General features: G+C 43.9%; 1 protein-coding gene across 12 annotated transcripts in view; it reads left to right on the top strand.

Moving 5' to 3' along the window:
* LOC118971528 (transcription initiation factor TFIID subunit 1-like) overlaps nucleotides 1–17571 on the top strand; it is a 142671-nt gene that overhangs the window by 111923 nt on the left and 13177 nt on the right. For 5 of the 12 annotated variants that reach the window (XM_073228304.1, XM_073228305.1, XM_073228302.1 and 2 more), the window contains 4 exons: nucleotides 272–388; nucleotides 1566–1722; nucleotides 2343–2520; nucleotides 5148–5979. In XM_073228304.1, the coding sequence (XP_073084405.1) occupies nucleotides 272–388; nucleotides 1566–1722; nucleotides 2343–2520; nucleotides 5148–5367 (672 nt within the window). In that variant the 3' untranslated portion in view covers nucleotides 5368–5979. Of the gene's footprint in view, nucleotides 1–271; nucleotides 389–1565; nucleotides 1723–2342; nucleotides 2521–5147; nucleotides 5980–12141; nucleotides 12279–13773; nucleotides 13815–14354; nucleotides 14447–17571 lie in introns of those variants that run through there. The other 7 variants (XM_073228307.1, XM_073228306.1, XR_012127641.1 and 4 more) reach the window with 6 other exon arrangements.

The following is a 17571-nucleotide window of genomic DNA, read 5'->3' as shown; positions in this document are numbered from 1 at the left end:
AGAAAGGCTGTTAGGATATAGAATGGTCCCATAGCTTTGATGGTTTTCTGCTTCAGGCTTCTGATCATGTGCATCAGAAGTCTCTCTGCTAGAATGAGCAACATTTGTAAGGTTCCCAAAACCTGTCTACATAAACCTGTGCCAAACTATGTTTTCTCTTTAAATCAGATAATTCTGCATGACCTTTTTCTGCAGTGAACATTTTAAGGGGGAGTTCTGTGTATTTCTCCCTTTCGTAAGTAGAAGCTAAGTTGTCTGATTTATGCCACAGCCTCCTGATTTGTATGATAACAGCACATCCCTCAGTGTGTCTCGAGATGCCTCTGTATTTCAAGATGAGAGCAGTATGTCTGTCCTGGATATTCCTACTGCCACACCAGAAAAGCAGGTAACAGAAGTAGGATTTTCTTTTTCTCTTTGTGTGATTGGTAGTGTGCTCTGAGGTGGGGAGCAATGGTAGTGATGATATATGACCGGTGTCAAGGATGATTGTGCCCCTTGGCCCTGGGAACGAAGGCTTAGAAATGTAATTTCAAGGTGGGATGGTAGCAGATCATGTGACTGGCATCTTCTGTGTCTCCCCATGGGCAGAGTCAGGCACAGCAGAACTTCAGGGAAGTGTAAGAGGCATCAGAGCAACCTGACAGATGACTTAGAGATACCACCTGCACTCAGAGACAGTTCAGAATAATTTCCCTGCTACTTCACCTATGTGTGCGATAATCTAAATGAAAAATATGTATAAAATAAAATTAGAATTTTAATATTGGTCTTTTCTAGAGGTACCAGAAGATATTCCTGATCTGAAGCCAGAAATCCTCTATCAGTTTTTCTCAGTCAGGGTTCCACTGGCGAGTGCAAAAACCCTGGAGAGTTTTTCTATCCCAGAGTCCAACACAAGCTAAGGAAAGCTTGGGTTAGAAAGGAAGTCTTCTTATGGTGATACAGTAAGAGGAGGCAAAGGACCTTCCTGTTCTTTGGGTTTTTACCCTACCCATGACTTCCAGAGAACCAACGGGGGAAAGTACACATGCCTTAAGCTGTGTAAACAGCCCCCACTAACTATTTGGGAACTCAGTTTCCATACCTTTCTCTGGTATTGTTGACTGGGATATCAGTGAGGAGCATCCTTCCGGGTGAGATCCCTTGGTTAACTCCCACAGGCATGTGCTATTTGTGTTCCTTACTCAGATGCACCAGGGCCAAGGTAGTCTGGGTGAGGAAGTCTCTGATGTGGATATTGAAGGGTATGAGGAGGAGGAGGAGGAGGATGGGAAACCTAAGACTCCAGCCCCAGTGAGTATGCTTATAGAAAGCTTATGGTTACATTACACTCTTACATGGTAGAAGCCCCAGTAGTACAGGGCAGGGCAAATCCCAGGGTATCAGAGGGTCTCCATAGGGAGGTCCAATCTGACTTTAATCCTTGTTACTAGCTCAGGAAGTCTGTCCACCACAATTACTTAACTTCCTATGAAACTGATAGCAAGGGTGGCTGGTGGCATCTTCTGGTCTCTTACTTGGTCTGTTGATGGGACTTTGACATGCAACTGGTCTTAATTCAGGAAAGTGAAGATGCAGATGGTGATCTTGCAGATGAAGAGGAAGGAACTGTGCAACAACCTGAAGCCAGAGTCCTGTATGAGGATTTGCTTATGTCTGAAGGAGAAGACGATGAGGAAGATGCTGGGTGTGAAGAAGAAGGAGATAATCCTTTCTCTGGTAAAGCTGGTTCCTTTGCTTCTGTTCCTATATAGCTTACCAGAGTACCCTCAGGACTGGATAAGAAGCTCTTGGCCTCATATGCTGTTGCCAGAAGTTGCTCTTCTATTGAAGTTCCATTTATAGGCCTTAGAGGCCTGAAGACTCACTCATAGGGTGATCAGATTCTTTAGCCTTAGAGAAAGTGAGGAAATAAAACAGGAGAAGAAGGTTTAAAAGATGGCAGGAAAAGGCAATGCAATGCCTTAGTAGCAACTTTGGTTTGAATATTTGATAAAGACTAGAAGAAATGTCTTATATGGCATAGTAGGGAAGGAAAATTAGGAGGAAAAGACCCTGCTTTGGGATGTTTTGTGGATTAATGACAATGACAGGGAAAAAGTATAGGAAAAGATGATAGGGAAAAAACAGGTAGATTGGACTGAGACGGAAGAAGGAATAATTGTCTGAACTCAGTTTCCATACCACAGATCTTGCCACTGTTGACTGTACACAATCCTCAGATGTGAGGCATCCAGGCAAGATGCCTATATAGATGTACGCAAGTAACTAGTTTTGGAAGACCAAAACAAAGATGGTAATTCTGTCAAGCTTATCTCAGGGTCTGTCTCTCTTCACAGCTATCCAGCTGAGTGAAAGTGGAAGTAACTCCGATGTAGGATCTGGTGGGATAAGACCCAAACAGCGCTGCATGCTTCAAGAGAACACAAGCATGGGCCTGGAAAATGAAGAAAGCATGATATCCTATGAGGGAGATGGTGGGGAGGCTTCTCCTGATCTGGAGGATAGCAACATCAGGTAATCGACTGCAACATGCTACAGGGCTGTGACATCACTGCCCAGCTATGATGTCAAAGGGCCCAGCATCAGATTTCTTTCATCCATCAAACATTTCCTGAGCCACCTACTAGGGCCATGCACTCTGCTAGGCCCTTGGGGACACAAAGTAGCAAGACCATCCTGCCCTTGAGGAGCTCACAGTCTAGTGGAAGAGACTTATAAAACCAAAATCATTACAAATGCAATGTAATAAGTGCTGTAGCTTAAGTTAAGTACAAAGTACAAAGTCATCACTGAGAAAGGAGTCTCTCACTCTGCTTGGGGTAATCAGACAGTTTCACAGACAAGGGATCATTTAAACTGGGCCTTATAGGATGCATAGGAGTCTACTGTAAATGGCAGCAGGTGAGGAGACTCTTAGAGTTAGAATAGATTCAAGGCGCAGAAATATAACAAAGTTTGTTCCAGAGCAGTGGTGTTGGGAGCTGTGACTCCAGAAGTATCAAGGGACTGGATTGTAGAGGATCTTAAATGGCATGCTCAGACATTTCAGTTTTGGGTAATAGAATCACCACTTTGAGAAAAAGGAATCAACATCAAATTTGTATATTAAATAAGTAATTCCTGGACAATGATGAGGATCTCAACTGGGATCTGTTAGAAGCAGGGGTAAAAGGAAGTGATGTGTTCAAGAGCTATTTGGAGAGTAGATCAGTTGGATTTAGGAGGTAAGGAGATCAGGTATAAAATGAATGGAAATTTCACTGCAATAGGACAGAGTAGGAACAAGTATTAGATGAGGTGGGAAAGGAAAAAAAAAAAAATTTGTTTTTGTACATGTTGGATTTAAGATACATATGATGTATGTAGGCAGAGGTGTCTGGCAAACAGTTAAAAATCTTTATTCATTTAGCAAATACTTATCACAAGTACGAAAGCAACTAAGATGTGGTCCCTTCCTTCAAAGAATGCAGTCTAGTGGGAAACCTAAAACAGCTAAACAGTCACAGTGCAACACGAAATGTGCTATGATAGGTAGCAATAAGGTTTTCTGGGACTTGGGTAGGAGTAGGGAAGGAGCTGGGTGGAGAAAGAAGCTGAGCTGAATCAGGGTAGGAATTAGCTAGATGAAGAAAGCAAAAGGCACTCTAGAGAGTAAGAATAGCTTGTTGGAAGATACAGAGGCATGAAGCACTTGTAGAGAATGCAAGTAGCTCATGTGACTGGAGCTTTTGATCCATTATTCATGTGATAGAGATCATTTAAAGAGGTTGGAAAGGACTAAGTCATGAGGGCCTGGACGTTTTGGGTAGACACTGATTGTGAGGGTACAGTATGATCAGGTCTCCATTTTGGAAAGATTTCTCTGTGCCCGAAAAGATAAATGGTCAAAATAACTTGAGTTAATAATTCACAAAAGAAATGCAAATGACCAATAAATATATGAAAAAACAACTTCCTTAAGAATTAAAGAAAGGCAATAAAACCAGGAAATGTAATTTTTTACCTAGGAGATTGACAACAATTAAAATGAATGGTAATGCCTATGCCCAGTGTTGGAAAAGACATTCGCAAATGACTGGTGGAAATGTAAATTGATAAAATGGGGTGGGCAGAAGAGAGGTATAACAATTTATCATTATAAATCAAAAACTTAAAAATGTGCATCCCCTTAGGCCCCAAAATTCCATGTTTAGGAAATTATCCTATGGAATAGTAAAACACTTTCATCAAGATGTTTGTACAAGGATGTTCATCACAGCATTGTTTCTGATAGGAAATTGGAGACAGCTTAAGTGTCCCAGGGAAAGACTGGTAAATCATGTTTCAGCCATACATGGACTACCATGCAGCTATTAAAATGCTGCTATAGATGTGTGTTTATTGACATGGAAAGCTGTTCATCATAATTATTAGTAAAAAAAAAGAAGCAGACTCCTGAGGAGTATGTAGAGTACTCTAATTTTGTAAAAAAAAATGTTTTAAGTATCTAAGCAAAGTGCTAGAAAAAAAAATTGGAAGGTCGTATACCAAAAGTTTTATCTCTGGGTGGTGGAGTTACTTGGTGATTTTTTTCTTTTTTTGTGGTGTATATTCTAACTTTTTGACTAGTGAACTTGCATTACTTGTTTGATTTTTTTTTTTAAATTAAAATTAAGAACAAAACAAACAAAAAATAAAGAGCACTCTGGTAGAAGTGTGAAGAATTAATTGGATTTCAGTGGTGCAGGCCAGAGAAAACAAAGGACTAAGCTAAGTGAGGCAGAGTAGGGATGGAAAGGAGGGTGTAGAGACAAGATATATTGAAGAGGTAGAATCTTGGGTGCTGTTGACTACCTGGATTCGTAGATCAGTGATGCTGTAAGTGGTAGGTGAAACAGATTGTCAGCATTTATGGTCATGTCAGCAGGAAGTGTCTCATTGAGGTAGGGGAGTTCCATTCAGGTGCTTGTGTATATGAAGCTGGCTAGTTGATGTTTTTGAAGAGGATCATTTTTCTCTCGGGTCTGTAGAATAGCCCAGAATCAGTCATTTTAGTGTCCAGGGGAGGTGAGATGGGATGATCCCTTGGTGGCACCAAGAATGGGACTGGTCAGCTAGAGGATGGTGCCTGAGCTTGAGAGATGACATGTTTCTTTTCTCAGTTATGGAAGCTATGAGGAGCCTGATCCCAAGTCGAACACCCGAGACACAAGCGTCAGCAGCATCGGTGGGTCTGAGGTATCAGAGGAAGAAGAAGATGAGGAGGAAGAGCAGTGCTCTGGGCCGAGCACACTAAGCCAGGTCCAACTGTCAGAGGACGAGGAGGACAGTGAGGATTTCCACTCCATTGCTGGGGACAGTGACTTGGACTCTGAAGAATGAGGCTTCCTTTGGGCCTCCTTGGTCAGCCTTCCCTGTTCTCCAGCCTAGGTGGTTCACCTTTCCCCAATTTGTTTATATATGTGCAGTGTCTGATCCTGAAATCACCAGGTTAACTAACACCTTAGCCTTTTAAGAGTAGTAAGTAAATGATAACAGATCACCTCTCCTGATCTTCCTGGGGCAACATCGCCACCCTTCGATTTAAAAGCAACCCCCTTCCCCTACTACTAACAAAAAGAGAGCAATCTCCTCCATCTCTAGAGCCCTCTTTAAATCCATTTAATTGCTCTTGGTATCATTTTTCCCTGGGAAGGGAGGAGAAATTATGAAAGGACTAATAACTTTACGTCCTCTTGATGTATTAGAAATTTTCCAAGCATGGTATCATCTCAATTTTCTAATTTGTAGGCCGGAACAGGTGACAGCCCCCTTGCTGGGACAGAGAATTGGATTCTGGTGGACTCTGTATCACACTAAAAACATATCTGTTGGACAAATTGCCTGTTGCTTTATGTGATTATGCAGTGCCTTGTTCCTAAGTGGATTTGAGGCTCAAATGACCATAAATCTTTGCAACAGCCTATATGTCAGAAATAAAAAGTTGCCGTGTAAGTGTGTACTGCCCCCCTACCTGCAGGGGAAAAAGTAATGATGATTTCCTTAGGGCAAAGACTGTCTTCTATTTCTTCTCATACGTAGGATATCTTTCTGTGCATAGTAGGTACTCAGTAAATGCTCCTAGAGACCTAAAGTCCTCAACAGATTTGTTACAGAGCATCTGCTCCAGAATAAACACTCTATCAGGTCCTTGGGATACAAAGGTAAATACAACACATTTCTTTTACCCAAAGAGCTCACCATGAAGTTGGGGGAAGGGGAGTGGAATTAAAAATGTGTTAATAAATTATTACAATAATGTGAGATGAGTTAAGAAGCTAGATACAAAGTGTAGGGGAAAATAGAGGAGTGAACATGTTTGAAGAAGTCAGGAAAGTCTCCCTGGAGGTAATTTATTTATTTTTATTTATTTATTTTTTATTTAGGTATCATTAATCTACAATTACATGAAGAACATTAAGTTTGCTAGTCTCCGCCCTTCATCAAGCCCCCGTCCACATACCCTTTCACGGTCACAGTTCATCAGCATAGTAAGATGCTGTAAAATCAATACTTGGCTTCTCTGTGTTTTACAGACCTACCCGTACCGCCCCCTACACTATTCATGCTAATCGTAATGCCCCCTTTCTTTTTCCCTGCCCTTGTCCCACCCTACCCACTCATCCTCCCCAGTCCCTTTCCCTTTGGTAACTATTAGTGCATTCTTGGGTTCTGTGATTCTGCTGCTGTTTGTTCCTTCTGTTTTCCTTTGTTCTCATACTCCACATATGAGTGAAATCATTTGGTACTTGTCCTCCTCCACCTAGCTTATTTCACTGAGCATAATGCACTCTAGTTCCATCCATGTTGTTGCAAATGGTAGGATCTGTTTTTTTCTTACGGCTGAGTAACATTCCATTGTGTATATGTACCACATCTTCTTTATCCTTTCATCTGCTGATGGACACTTAGGTTGCTTCCATATCTTGGCTATTGTAAATAGTGCTGCGATAAACATAGGGGTGCATGTGTCTTTTTCAAACTGGAGTGCCACATTCTTAGGGTAAATTCATAGAAGTGGTATTCCTGGGCCAAATGGTATTTTTACTTTGAGCATTTTGAGGAACTTCCATACTGCTTTCCACAATGGTTGAACTAATTTACATTCCCACCAGCAGTGTAGGAGGGTTCCCCTTTCTCCACAACCTTGCCAACATTTGTTGTTGTTTGTCTTTTGGATGGTAGCCATACTTACTGGTGTGATGTGATACCTCATTGTGGTTTTAATTTGTATTTCTCTGATGACTAATGATGTGGAGCACCTTTTCATGTGTCTATTCGCCACCTGAATTTCTTGGAGAACTGTCTATTCAACTCCTTTGACTATTTTTTATTCGGGTTATTTGCTTTTTGTTTGTTGAGGTGCATGAACTCTTATATATATTATGGATGTCAAACCTTTATTGGATCTTTCATTTATGAATATATTCTCCCATACTGTAGGATACCTTTTTGTTCGATTGATGGTGTCCTTTGCTGTACAGAAGCTTTTCAGCTTGATATAGTCCCACTTGTTCATTTTGGCTTTTGTTTCCCTTGCACATGAAGTAATGTTCATGAAGAAGTCACTCATGTTTATGTCCATGAGATTTTTGCCTATGTTTTTTTCTAAGAGTTTTATGGTTTAATGACTTACATTCAGGTGTTTGGTCCATTTTGAATTTACTTTTCTGTATGGGGTCAGACAGTGATCCAGATTCATTCTTACATGTAGCTGTCCAGTTTTGCCAGCACCATCTGTTGAAGAGACTGTCATTTCCCCATTGTATGTCCATGCCTCCTTTTTCGTATATTAATTGAGCAATGTGTTTGGGTTCATGTCTGGGGTCTCTATTCTGTTCCACTGGTCTGTGGCTCTGTTCTTGTGCCAGTAACAAATTGTGTCCTTTGGTTGCTAAGTAAATGAACTACTGAAGTCCTCTCAATCAGTTTTCATGTGCCTCCCATTTGAGCATTAACTTTCTCTCCTTACAATTCCTGACATTTGCACTTGCACTTAGGTTCCCCTACCTAAGCTACATTCAAGGATATATACTCTAGAGTTCTCCAGGTTATTGTGTTGTCTGAGTATGTGTGATTGGGTAGAAAAGGTTTTGGGTAGTAATCTCCATCCATTCCTCTCTCCCTTTCCTATTGTCATAGTCATTGCCCAATTTAATTTCCCAATGAGTCCCTCTTAGAATAATGTAGAAATGGTGAGTAGAAACAATGGTGTTCACAATTCCATTCTACTAATTCATCACCCACCCATTCATTTGGCCATAACTTACCCCATTCCCACAAGGTTCAGGAATGCAGTAGCTGGCAACAGCACAGGCTGGCCCACTGCCCTCCCATCCCAGGGCCCACAGAAGTCTTGTATTGCAGATGGACTGAGTAACCTATTTTAAAAATGTGTTCTTTGCTTGGAGATGCTGAAGTTTAAATCAAGGCAGGGATCAGAGACCCTTCTGAGACAGACTGTGGACAAGGCATATGGAATCTAGGAGCCTTTCACCCTCTTGATTGTCCCAGGTCTTTTTCCACAAAGTGCATGGAGTCCTGTGTGCATATTGTGGCATCTCAAGAGTTACCTGCTTCTACTTTGGTTTCTAATAATCTGGTGGGCTCAAGACACTGTGACCTTGGTCTTTAAGGGTTCATTTAGTAGCACGTGGCATTTATGGGCAAGGTCCTGGAACTAAATGTCCCTGTAGTAGGAACTCTCTTCCTAACCCTATTGGGTAATCATTGTTAGGTATCAGGAAACATTTGTTCTCAGTGAATGAAGCATGCTTAATGTCCTGGCTGTTGAACCAGGGGCCTGTCTATTGGGGTACAGTGCACAGAAGAAAACAGTGCCCCCACACCTGTCTCTCCACTTGCTCCGCCTTAGTTCCATGGGGAGATACACCCATGGGGGATATGATGCAAATGACCACCAAAGTAGCTCCCTACTGCCTGGAATAAACCTTGTGTTGAGACTCGGTTTCTCTCTCTTGGTGGAGTCGGGACATCAGTTCATTTCTCAAAGCATCATCCAAACATGGAGAAAGCCCAGGCCCACGTGTGTGTCTCCATCTACAGCCTTTGCCTTTTAGCTGTCTCCAGAAGCAGGGGGAGCTCTCCCCACAACCTGTCTGCTTTAGGAAGTGGTTCACTCGTTACTAGTCCAACTGACTGTCTCTGAACAGAATATAAGTATATCTCTGCAGTTACATTTGTATGGCTGGCATTTTTGAGTGCAGGGTTTCTTTTTTGTTTGCTAAAATCTTAGATTTATTTTTCTTGGTAGACACTCATGTAGCAGTGATACTTGGTATTCTTCTGTGGAAGGAGACTAAGCAGCTGAAACTAGTCACCTGCTTTGCTTCTATCAGTCTTGAAAAAATGATGGAAATTATGCTTCTAAGACACTAGAACAGTGGGAAGTATCCTGATATTTGGTATTTTTGAATGCATAAGAAAATGTCTACAATTTTACAAAATTATAATGACCACACTTCTGCAGGTGAATGGCAGTATTTTGTATTTGAATAAGGCTCTTTGTTATCTTTGAAGTAATTTGTTTCTGTTGTCTCGTTGTCGGGTGAAGTTAGTAAGAACTATTATTAACCCATTGCCTTGTTTCATCCTTGTAGAGCATTTTACTATGCCCAGGCCACTTCAAAAACAACGGCTTTGCTCCTGTATTCGTATGTGTGTGTCTGTGTCTGTGTCTATGTCTGTGTGTGTGTGTGTGCATTTAATTTGGAGGAAACATATTGACCAAGTAGTTGCAGAGATAATACAGAGGGATCCTGTGTATGTACAGATGGTCCTCACCCTGGGGTGATTTTGTCCCTTCGCAGGTCTCAAGGATGTTTGGAAATGCCTGGAGGCCTTTTGGTTTTCATAGTTGGATGTGCTACTGGCATCCAGTATGGAGAATAGGGATGCTGCTCTACATGCCAAAGAAGAATGCATTGCCTCACACACACAACAATTAACCAGCCTAAAGTGTAAATAGTGCTGCAGTTGAGAAACTCTGCTCTAGACGCTTGACCAGTTTCACTAGTGTTATCATGTTAAATTACCATGACACATATATCAAAAGTAAGAAATGCTTCAATATCATGACGCTATGGAATTTTTCAGATTTCCATTTGTTAAAACTAATACCCTTTGGTACTCCTCTTTAGTCTGATCCCATCTGTGACAGTTTCTCCATCTTTCGTTGTTTTTCATGACCTTCGTCTGCCTTTTTGTTTTTGAGCTTCGTACTTTTGAAGAGATTTGTAAGTATTTTTCACCTGGCTGTGATACCGACCCCATCCACATAGCACAGGCAGTGTATATAAATGTGTGCTTTGGGGTTCATCCTTGACTGCAGGTTTCTTGGCATTGAGAGGGTAGGGATGACTGGTAATTGTCGTGGTTGTGAGCTCAAGACAGTCCCATATAACAAGGCATTTCCTAAGGAAAATGGCAACCACAGTGCCCTCCCTTACGCACATAGCTCTCATGTCCTTTCTAGTAACTCATGTAGACTGAAATGCCTTGCTTCAAGTCTAGCAAAAGGCAGGTAGTCAACTTCAGAGTAAAAGCTTGATTTTTTATAGTTTCAGTCCAGGAGTTTTTGTCTCTAACAGTAAGTGTCTCTACTGAAAATCTTTGCTTTAATGTTTTTAGCAACAATTTGAGTCTTTTGGGAAATCTTTATTTGTAACTGGATGAAACGTTTTCATTTTATTTGCTGAGGTATTGCAAAGAAGCATGAGTTGCAGCCCAGTGGAAACACTGAAAAAAGAACTAGAATGCATAGCATATTTCCATGGCAAGGGGGCCAGGAAAGAATTTGGGGCCTCAGCTGTGTTCAGGGAGGTGTGTGTATCCCTCCTGCTGCTTTTCTTTATAGCCCTTCCCCCAACCTGCCAGTGTGCACATTCATTTACTTGTATCTTCTGTCTCCGCCCCCCTTAGAAAGCAAGTTCCATGGGAGGAGGAACTTTGCTGTGTTTGTAGTGTATTCTCTGACTCTCTAAAGGGAAATACCATCAAATCCAGGCTTGCACAGTATTTAAAGAAGCTTGAGCTGGAAAGAACAACACAGGCAAAGTGGCCAAACGACCTCTTACCTGGTTTCTGGCCTCTGGTAGTATGCTAGCAATATGGCTTTGTACTGTCTAATTTGTGCATACGGGATGTGCTGCACATAATGCTCCCTCTTTTCGCTTTGACAGTGTGTGTGGAGATATGTCGTTCTGTAACACACGTGTAGCTGTAGTTCAGTAGTTTGCCACAGCAGGTCATTGTGTCCTTCAGGGGATACTTGGGAGCACCTAAAGACACTCCTGATTGTCACTGCCGGAGGTGGTCCTAATGCATGTGGCCGAGAGAGGCCAGGTTCGATGCTCCAAGTCCCCGGTGCACAGGGCATCCACCCCCCACATAGAATTCTCTGGCGCAGTAGCCCACGAGCCCATTGGCCTATTTCTTCCCTTTAATCTGTGGACTCCCTTGACAGCACGTACTGCATCTACTTCACGCACTCCACTACTGGTGGGTGTTCAGGCAGCTCCAACTCGCTGCTCTGACGGAGTGCTGCCCGCAGCCTCACCGGTATGTATGTATGTATGTATGTATGTATGTATGTATGTATGTATGTATGTATGTATGTATGTGTGTATGTGTGTGTGTGTGTGTGTGTGTATGTGTGTGTGTGTGTGCGCGCGCGTGCGTGTGCGTGTGTGGGCAGTGAGTTTCTGGAAGCCGCGCTTTGCTCCAGGGAACACTCCCCAGTGCTGCTCCAGATGGCTGCCCCCCGACACGGCCGCACTGCCTGGGACCTCCCCCCCCCGTTTGATATTGTTTAACTTTTTAATGTTTTGCAGCCTGAAGAGGGTAAATACACAGATACTTTTTTTTTACATTTATCAATAACGCAAAACCATGAATAATTCACACCCAGAACATTCTTCTCAATGGGGGTGATGTTTTTGTCAAGCACACAGCACTTCATGGTGCTCACCTTTGTATTTGATGTGCGTTAAATACCCCCCCTTACCCCATTTTCGGAGCACGAATCTGACTGTTTCTGTCACTAGAGGGCACTGTCCCTCAGTTGTTCTCCACTGGGGTGATTTTTTTTTTTGACAGGTACTCCCCCCACCCGGCACCCCAGGAATATGTGGCAATGACTGGAGATAGATATTTTTTCACAGTGGGGTTATGCTACCGGCACCTAGAGCGGGCAGTCCAGGGATTCTGCTACACCGCTACAGTGCAAAGGATGGCAGCAAGCCAACCGCAGTTATCCGACCCCAGGCATTCCCAGGGGAACGCATCTACTTTATCCAGTCGGCTACTGGTGGACGTGTAGGCTGCTCCATGGGGAGAGACCGTGGCGTGGATGAGATCCCGCTCTGTGACTCCATCCAAAAAAGACACGGACAAACTGTGTAACAGAAAACTGCCTCCTGTTATTTCAGATAAGGTCAAGGCGGGTAAAGGGGAGTCGCCCTCCTGGGGTGGGGAGGGAGGGGAGGGTGGGCAGGGGGCAGGCTGTGGTCGTGGCGTCAGCTGCGGCTCCTCAGCGCCCGGAGCAGAGGCTTCCCAGAGGCCAGGGGCTGGACGCGCAGGCAGGGACCCCTACATCTCTCCGCGCGGGCCTGAAGGCTCCCGGCTCAGCCGCCGCCTCTTGGTGTGGTGGCCTTCGAGGCGGGGAGGTCCGCTGAGGCTCCTTTTCCTGCCCCGGCGCGGGGTGCGGGCCCTCAGCTCGGTGTCCTTGGCCTGGCGCGGGCACCTCTCGGCCGTTGGGTCGCTAGAGAGGCCGCCTCTGCCCCCAGGCTGGGGGACCCACAGGGCGCCGTGGCTCTGCGTGCGCCGGGGCGGCGGGCGGAGCAGCGCCAGCTCCCAACCAGAGTCCTGCGCTGGCCGGGAAGGGCTCGCCCCGCGGCGGTCTGGCGGGGCGGGCCCCGGGCGTCCTGCCGAGCAAGGCCTCTGGGCATCGGGAGCCTCACCCGACCGGGTTCTGGTGCGGGTCCAGCCGGGCGGGACGGCGGGGAGCGGTCGCGAGCGGACGCAGAGCTGCGGCTGGGCTCGGCGGTGGGCGATGGTCGGACCCAGGCTCTGCCCAGGTAGTGTCCCATGGCGACGGTGCGGTGGGCGCCCTGTTCAGCTTCCCGACGTTCCACGGACGGAGGCCCGCAGGGCTCAGCTGACCGTTGGCTTCGCGGCGCAAGGACAGCACGTGGGCGCGCCTGCGCCAGGTCAGCGCCCTCCGGACTCGCGACCATCCCGGGGTGCGTTCGCCCCCTGAACAAGCTTGGCACTGCTGGGCCCAGGGGGGTTGCCTCTGGCCAGAGGAGCCGAGGAGCCGTTGCCTTTTGTACCTGACATGTAAGGGGGAAAATGGAATTACTCCTACCAGGTCGCGAAAAGTACAGGAAATTGACGGGCAGGCACCCTTTCGCACCATTGTAAAATGAACATAGTGCTCTTCTAGGATGCTCTTTGAGGAAGGCTAATCAGTTCACTTTTACTAGTCTTTAAAGGGATGTGTTTTCTTTTTTTCTGGCATGGTTGCTCATGTCAATTTTTGCAGCTTTGTTCATAAGGAAATTGTGAAAGCCATTCAGCATTACTGTTTTATCTCCAAAAACATTGATTTAATGTGAACTCTAAAATCGAACCTTCATGTATTTCAAACATTCATATGTAGATCATCTCCAGTCTGAACTCTAATGCCATTTCTTTCTTGTCATTTCTACTGGTAATCCGTGTATACAGAGCAGAATGAGACCCAGTTCCACTTTGCAGTTGGAAATCAGGTAACTACAAATAGAGTTTTCAAAGGCTGCTGGTAAACTGTTGATAGCATATCAGTTTGGAGGTCTGTTATTGGGCTGGCCCTAATACTAGAGGCGGGAAGGGGCAGAAATAGTGGCCAACAGAGCAAGCAAGGATTGGATCAAGACTGGGCAACAGATTTTTCTTCTGTGTCTGAGAGGTGAAACGCTTGAACTAAAACACAAAAGGCTTCTGTAGTTCAGAGAGAGGCCACGTGCTGGGGAAGTAGGCATGCAGTTAGCTAATGCTGATGGAGAATGAGATCCCTAATGGTCTCTCCTGAGAAATTCTTTTTTAATTTGGTAAATTCTTAGTTAAGGAATAATCCCTAATTATGTGATTTTGAAACAAAGGAAATTTCCTATTTTGTATTCTTCTCAATAAGACAGCTTTGTAATGGTAGACATGACTTGTCATTTCTAGGTAAGATGCGACTTTAGATGTAGTAACACCAGATTGGATGTTCTAATGCAATCTGACACTATTTCCTTAAATGTACTTTTTCTTTCCATCATCTGCAGCATTCGCCATGTTCTACTTTGGAACGTAACCCAGAGGGTGTCCTTCTGGTTTGTGGTTACAGATCCTCCAAAAAACCACACCCTTCCTGCTGTTGAGATACAGTCAGCCATAAGCTAATCATCGCTAGATATGTCTTGTGCTGGTAAATCAACTTGTTAACTAATTAAACTGTTTTCATAGATTTTGAAGAATTCACTCTGCTTTCCAATGACTAATTTATTAATATGTTAAAATTTCACTTTGTCAGTTTGTATTAGAGGTCAGTGTAGATCTGTGCTTTTCCTCCTGGGGCAGTGTTCCCTCCAAGGAGACATTTGCCAGTATCACAATTGGCAGGAGAGGGAGGCCACCAACATTGAGTAGACAGAAAGTAGGGGTGCTGCTAACCATCCTACTATACACAGGACTACCCTCACAGCAAAGAATTATTTGACCCCAAATGTCAATCATGTTGTGCTTGAGAAGCCCTGGTTTTGATGATTTCTAAGAACATTCAGTGGTGTCATCTTTTGCTAAGAGCACTTTGTGTGGCCCTATTGTGTGATGGTTCATCACACAGGTCTTGGAGCCCGAATGCTTAGGTTTTTAATTCTGGTTTAGTTTCTTGCTAACTATTTGAATACAGACAAGTTACTTCCCCTCATTTTGCTTTCCTCTTATCACCTATAAGATGGGAATCATGATGGCAACCCTCTCTCAGAGTTGTTGAGAGATTTAATGAGTTAAGAAGTATAAGGCGTTTTGAGGGACACGTCAAACCTTTGACATTTATTTACAAGCCCAGAAAAATATTCACATTTCTTGGGTCTCTAGGGACTTACCTTCTTTAGTCAATTTACAGTCTTTGCTTTTTTTATTATTTTAGTATCATTAATCTACAGTTACATGAAGGACATTATGTTTACTAGGCTCCCCCCTTCACCAAGCAACCCCACATCCCCATTCATAGTCACTGTCCATCAAAATAGTAAGATGCTGTAAAATCACTACTTGTCACCAAGTTCACAGTCACTGTCCTTCAACATAGTAAGATGCTGTAAAATCACTACTTGTCTTCTCTGTGTTGCACAGCCTTCCCTGTGCCCTGCCAACACTATACATGCTAATCATAATGCCCCCTTTCTTTTCTTCCTGCCCATATCCCTCCCTTCCCACCCGTCCTCCCCAGTCCTTTTCCCTTTGGTATCTATAGTCCATTCTTGGGTTCTGTGCTTCTACTGCTGTTTTGTTCCTTAAGTTTTCTTTTGTTCTTATACTCCACATATGAGTGAAATAATTTGGTACTTGTCTTTCTCCGCCTGGCTTACTTCACTGAGCACAATACCCTCTAGCACCATCCATGTTGTTGGGAATGGTAGGATTTGTTTTTTTCTTATGGATGAGTAATATTCCATTGTGTATATGTACGACATCTTCTTTATCCATTCATCTACTGATGGACATTTAGGTTGCTTCCATGTCTTGGCTATTGTAGATAGTGCAGCGATAAACATAGGGGTGCATCTGTCTTTTTCAAACTGGAGTGCTGCATTCTTAGGGTAAATTCCTATAAGTGGAATTCCTGTGTCAAATGGTACTTCTATTTTGAGCATTTTGAGGAACTTCCATACTGCTTTCCACAATGGTTGAACTAAATTACATTCCCACCATCAGTGTAGGAGGGTTCCTGTTTCTCCACATCATCGCCAACATTTGTTGTTGTTTGTCTTATAGATGGTGGTGATCCTTACTGGTGTGAGGTGATACCTCATTGTGGTTTTAATTTGCATTTCGCTGATGATTAGCGATGTGAAGCATCTCTTCATGTGTCTGCTGGACATCTCAATTTCTTCTTTGGAGAACTGTCTGTTCAGATCCTGTGCCCATTTATAATTGGACTATATACTTTTGTTTGTTGAGGTGCATGGGCTCTTTTTTATTTTGGGTGTCAATCCTTTATAGGATATGTCTAGTCCATTAATGGTCTCTTGCATCTCATCCATTCTGTTTTAAAGTCCTTCCAGAGCTTGTTTTATTTCTATATTCTCCCTCCTTAGTTCTTGCATATTTCTCTGCAAGTCCATCAGCATGGTTATGACTTTTGTTTAGAATTCTTTTTCAGCGAGACTGGTTAAATCAATCACCCCAGGTTCCTTCTCAGTGAAAGATGTAGCAGATATCGAAGCTGTCTGGGTTAGTCTTGTCTGGACAAATATTTTTGCCTTTTCATGTTGATAGGTGCAATGGTGAGCTTTTAACTTTCTGTCAGCTGGGAGGGCCAAGGCTTTTCACTAGCTTCTGCCTTTTTTTACTGGGACAACTGCGACCTGTAGTGGCTTGTGTTGGGCAATTGCGTGTAAACTGGGTCTCTGTATCTTGCCCAGCTAGTATGGAGGAAGCTCCCTTGCTGTGGGCATGGTCAGCCTGAGGCTGCTGTTCTGCTAACGCAGGGCCCCGGAGGGGTCATTGATGGGGGTCTGTTTGGCTGTTTACCTCCGTGAGGGTTCTCACAGCTGTTGCCCAGGGGGTTAGTGTGCCCGGTATTCCCTGGAATTTCCAGCTGCTGGACTTTGATCCAGTTAGCTTCCATCCAGCTGTGGCATCCCTGTCCCTTTAATACTTTAAAAAAGCACTCCCTTTTTTTGTCACAGGGGTGCCAGCTTCGGGACCTGCTCAAAGGTCTTGCTCTCCTGTTTCCCTAGTTTCTGGCACCCCACCCATGCACTGTGTTTGGGCTCTGGTATGGAAAGCTATTTTCAAAAATGCAACAAATTGGGCTGAGGGTTTAGCAGTCCTGGGCTCCCTCTCCCTCCCTGCTCTGACTCCTCTCCTCCCGCCAGGAGCTGGGGTGAGGGGCACTCGGGTTCCACTGGGCCGGCGCTTGTATCTTACACCTTTCACCAGGCACTGGATTCTCTCAGGTGTGGATGTAGTCTGGCTGTTGTCCTGTATCTTCTGGTCTCTCTTTTAGGATTAGTTGTATTTGTTGTATTTTCAAAAATGTATATGTTTTTGGGAGGAAATTCCCACTGTCCTACTCATGCCACCATCTTGGCTTCCTACAGTCTTTACTTTTAAAACATATGTTTTAAAGGAAAAGGTCAATATCATGACTCATACAAATTAAAAATAATGCTATTGAGGCTTTTATTATTAATTAATGGGGGAACTTACAAAATGATAAAATCAGTTCAAAGGAGACTTCAAGGCACCACGCATGTACAGTGATTGAGGAAT

The sequence above is a fragment of the Manis javanica genome, unplaced genomic scaffold, assembly GCF_040802235.1.
Source record: "Manis javanica isolate MJ-LG unplaced genomic scaffold, MJ_LKY HiC_scaffold_24, whole genome shotgun sequence".
In the NCBI taxonomy this organism is placed as follows: Eukaryota; Metazoa; Chordata; class Mammalia; order Pholidota; family Manidae; genus Manis; species Manis javanica.
This window is presented reverse-complemented; position numbering and strand designations above follow the sequence as displayed.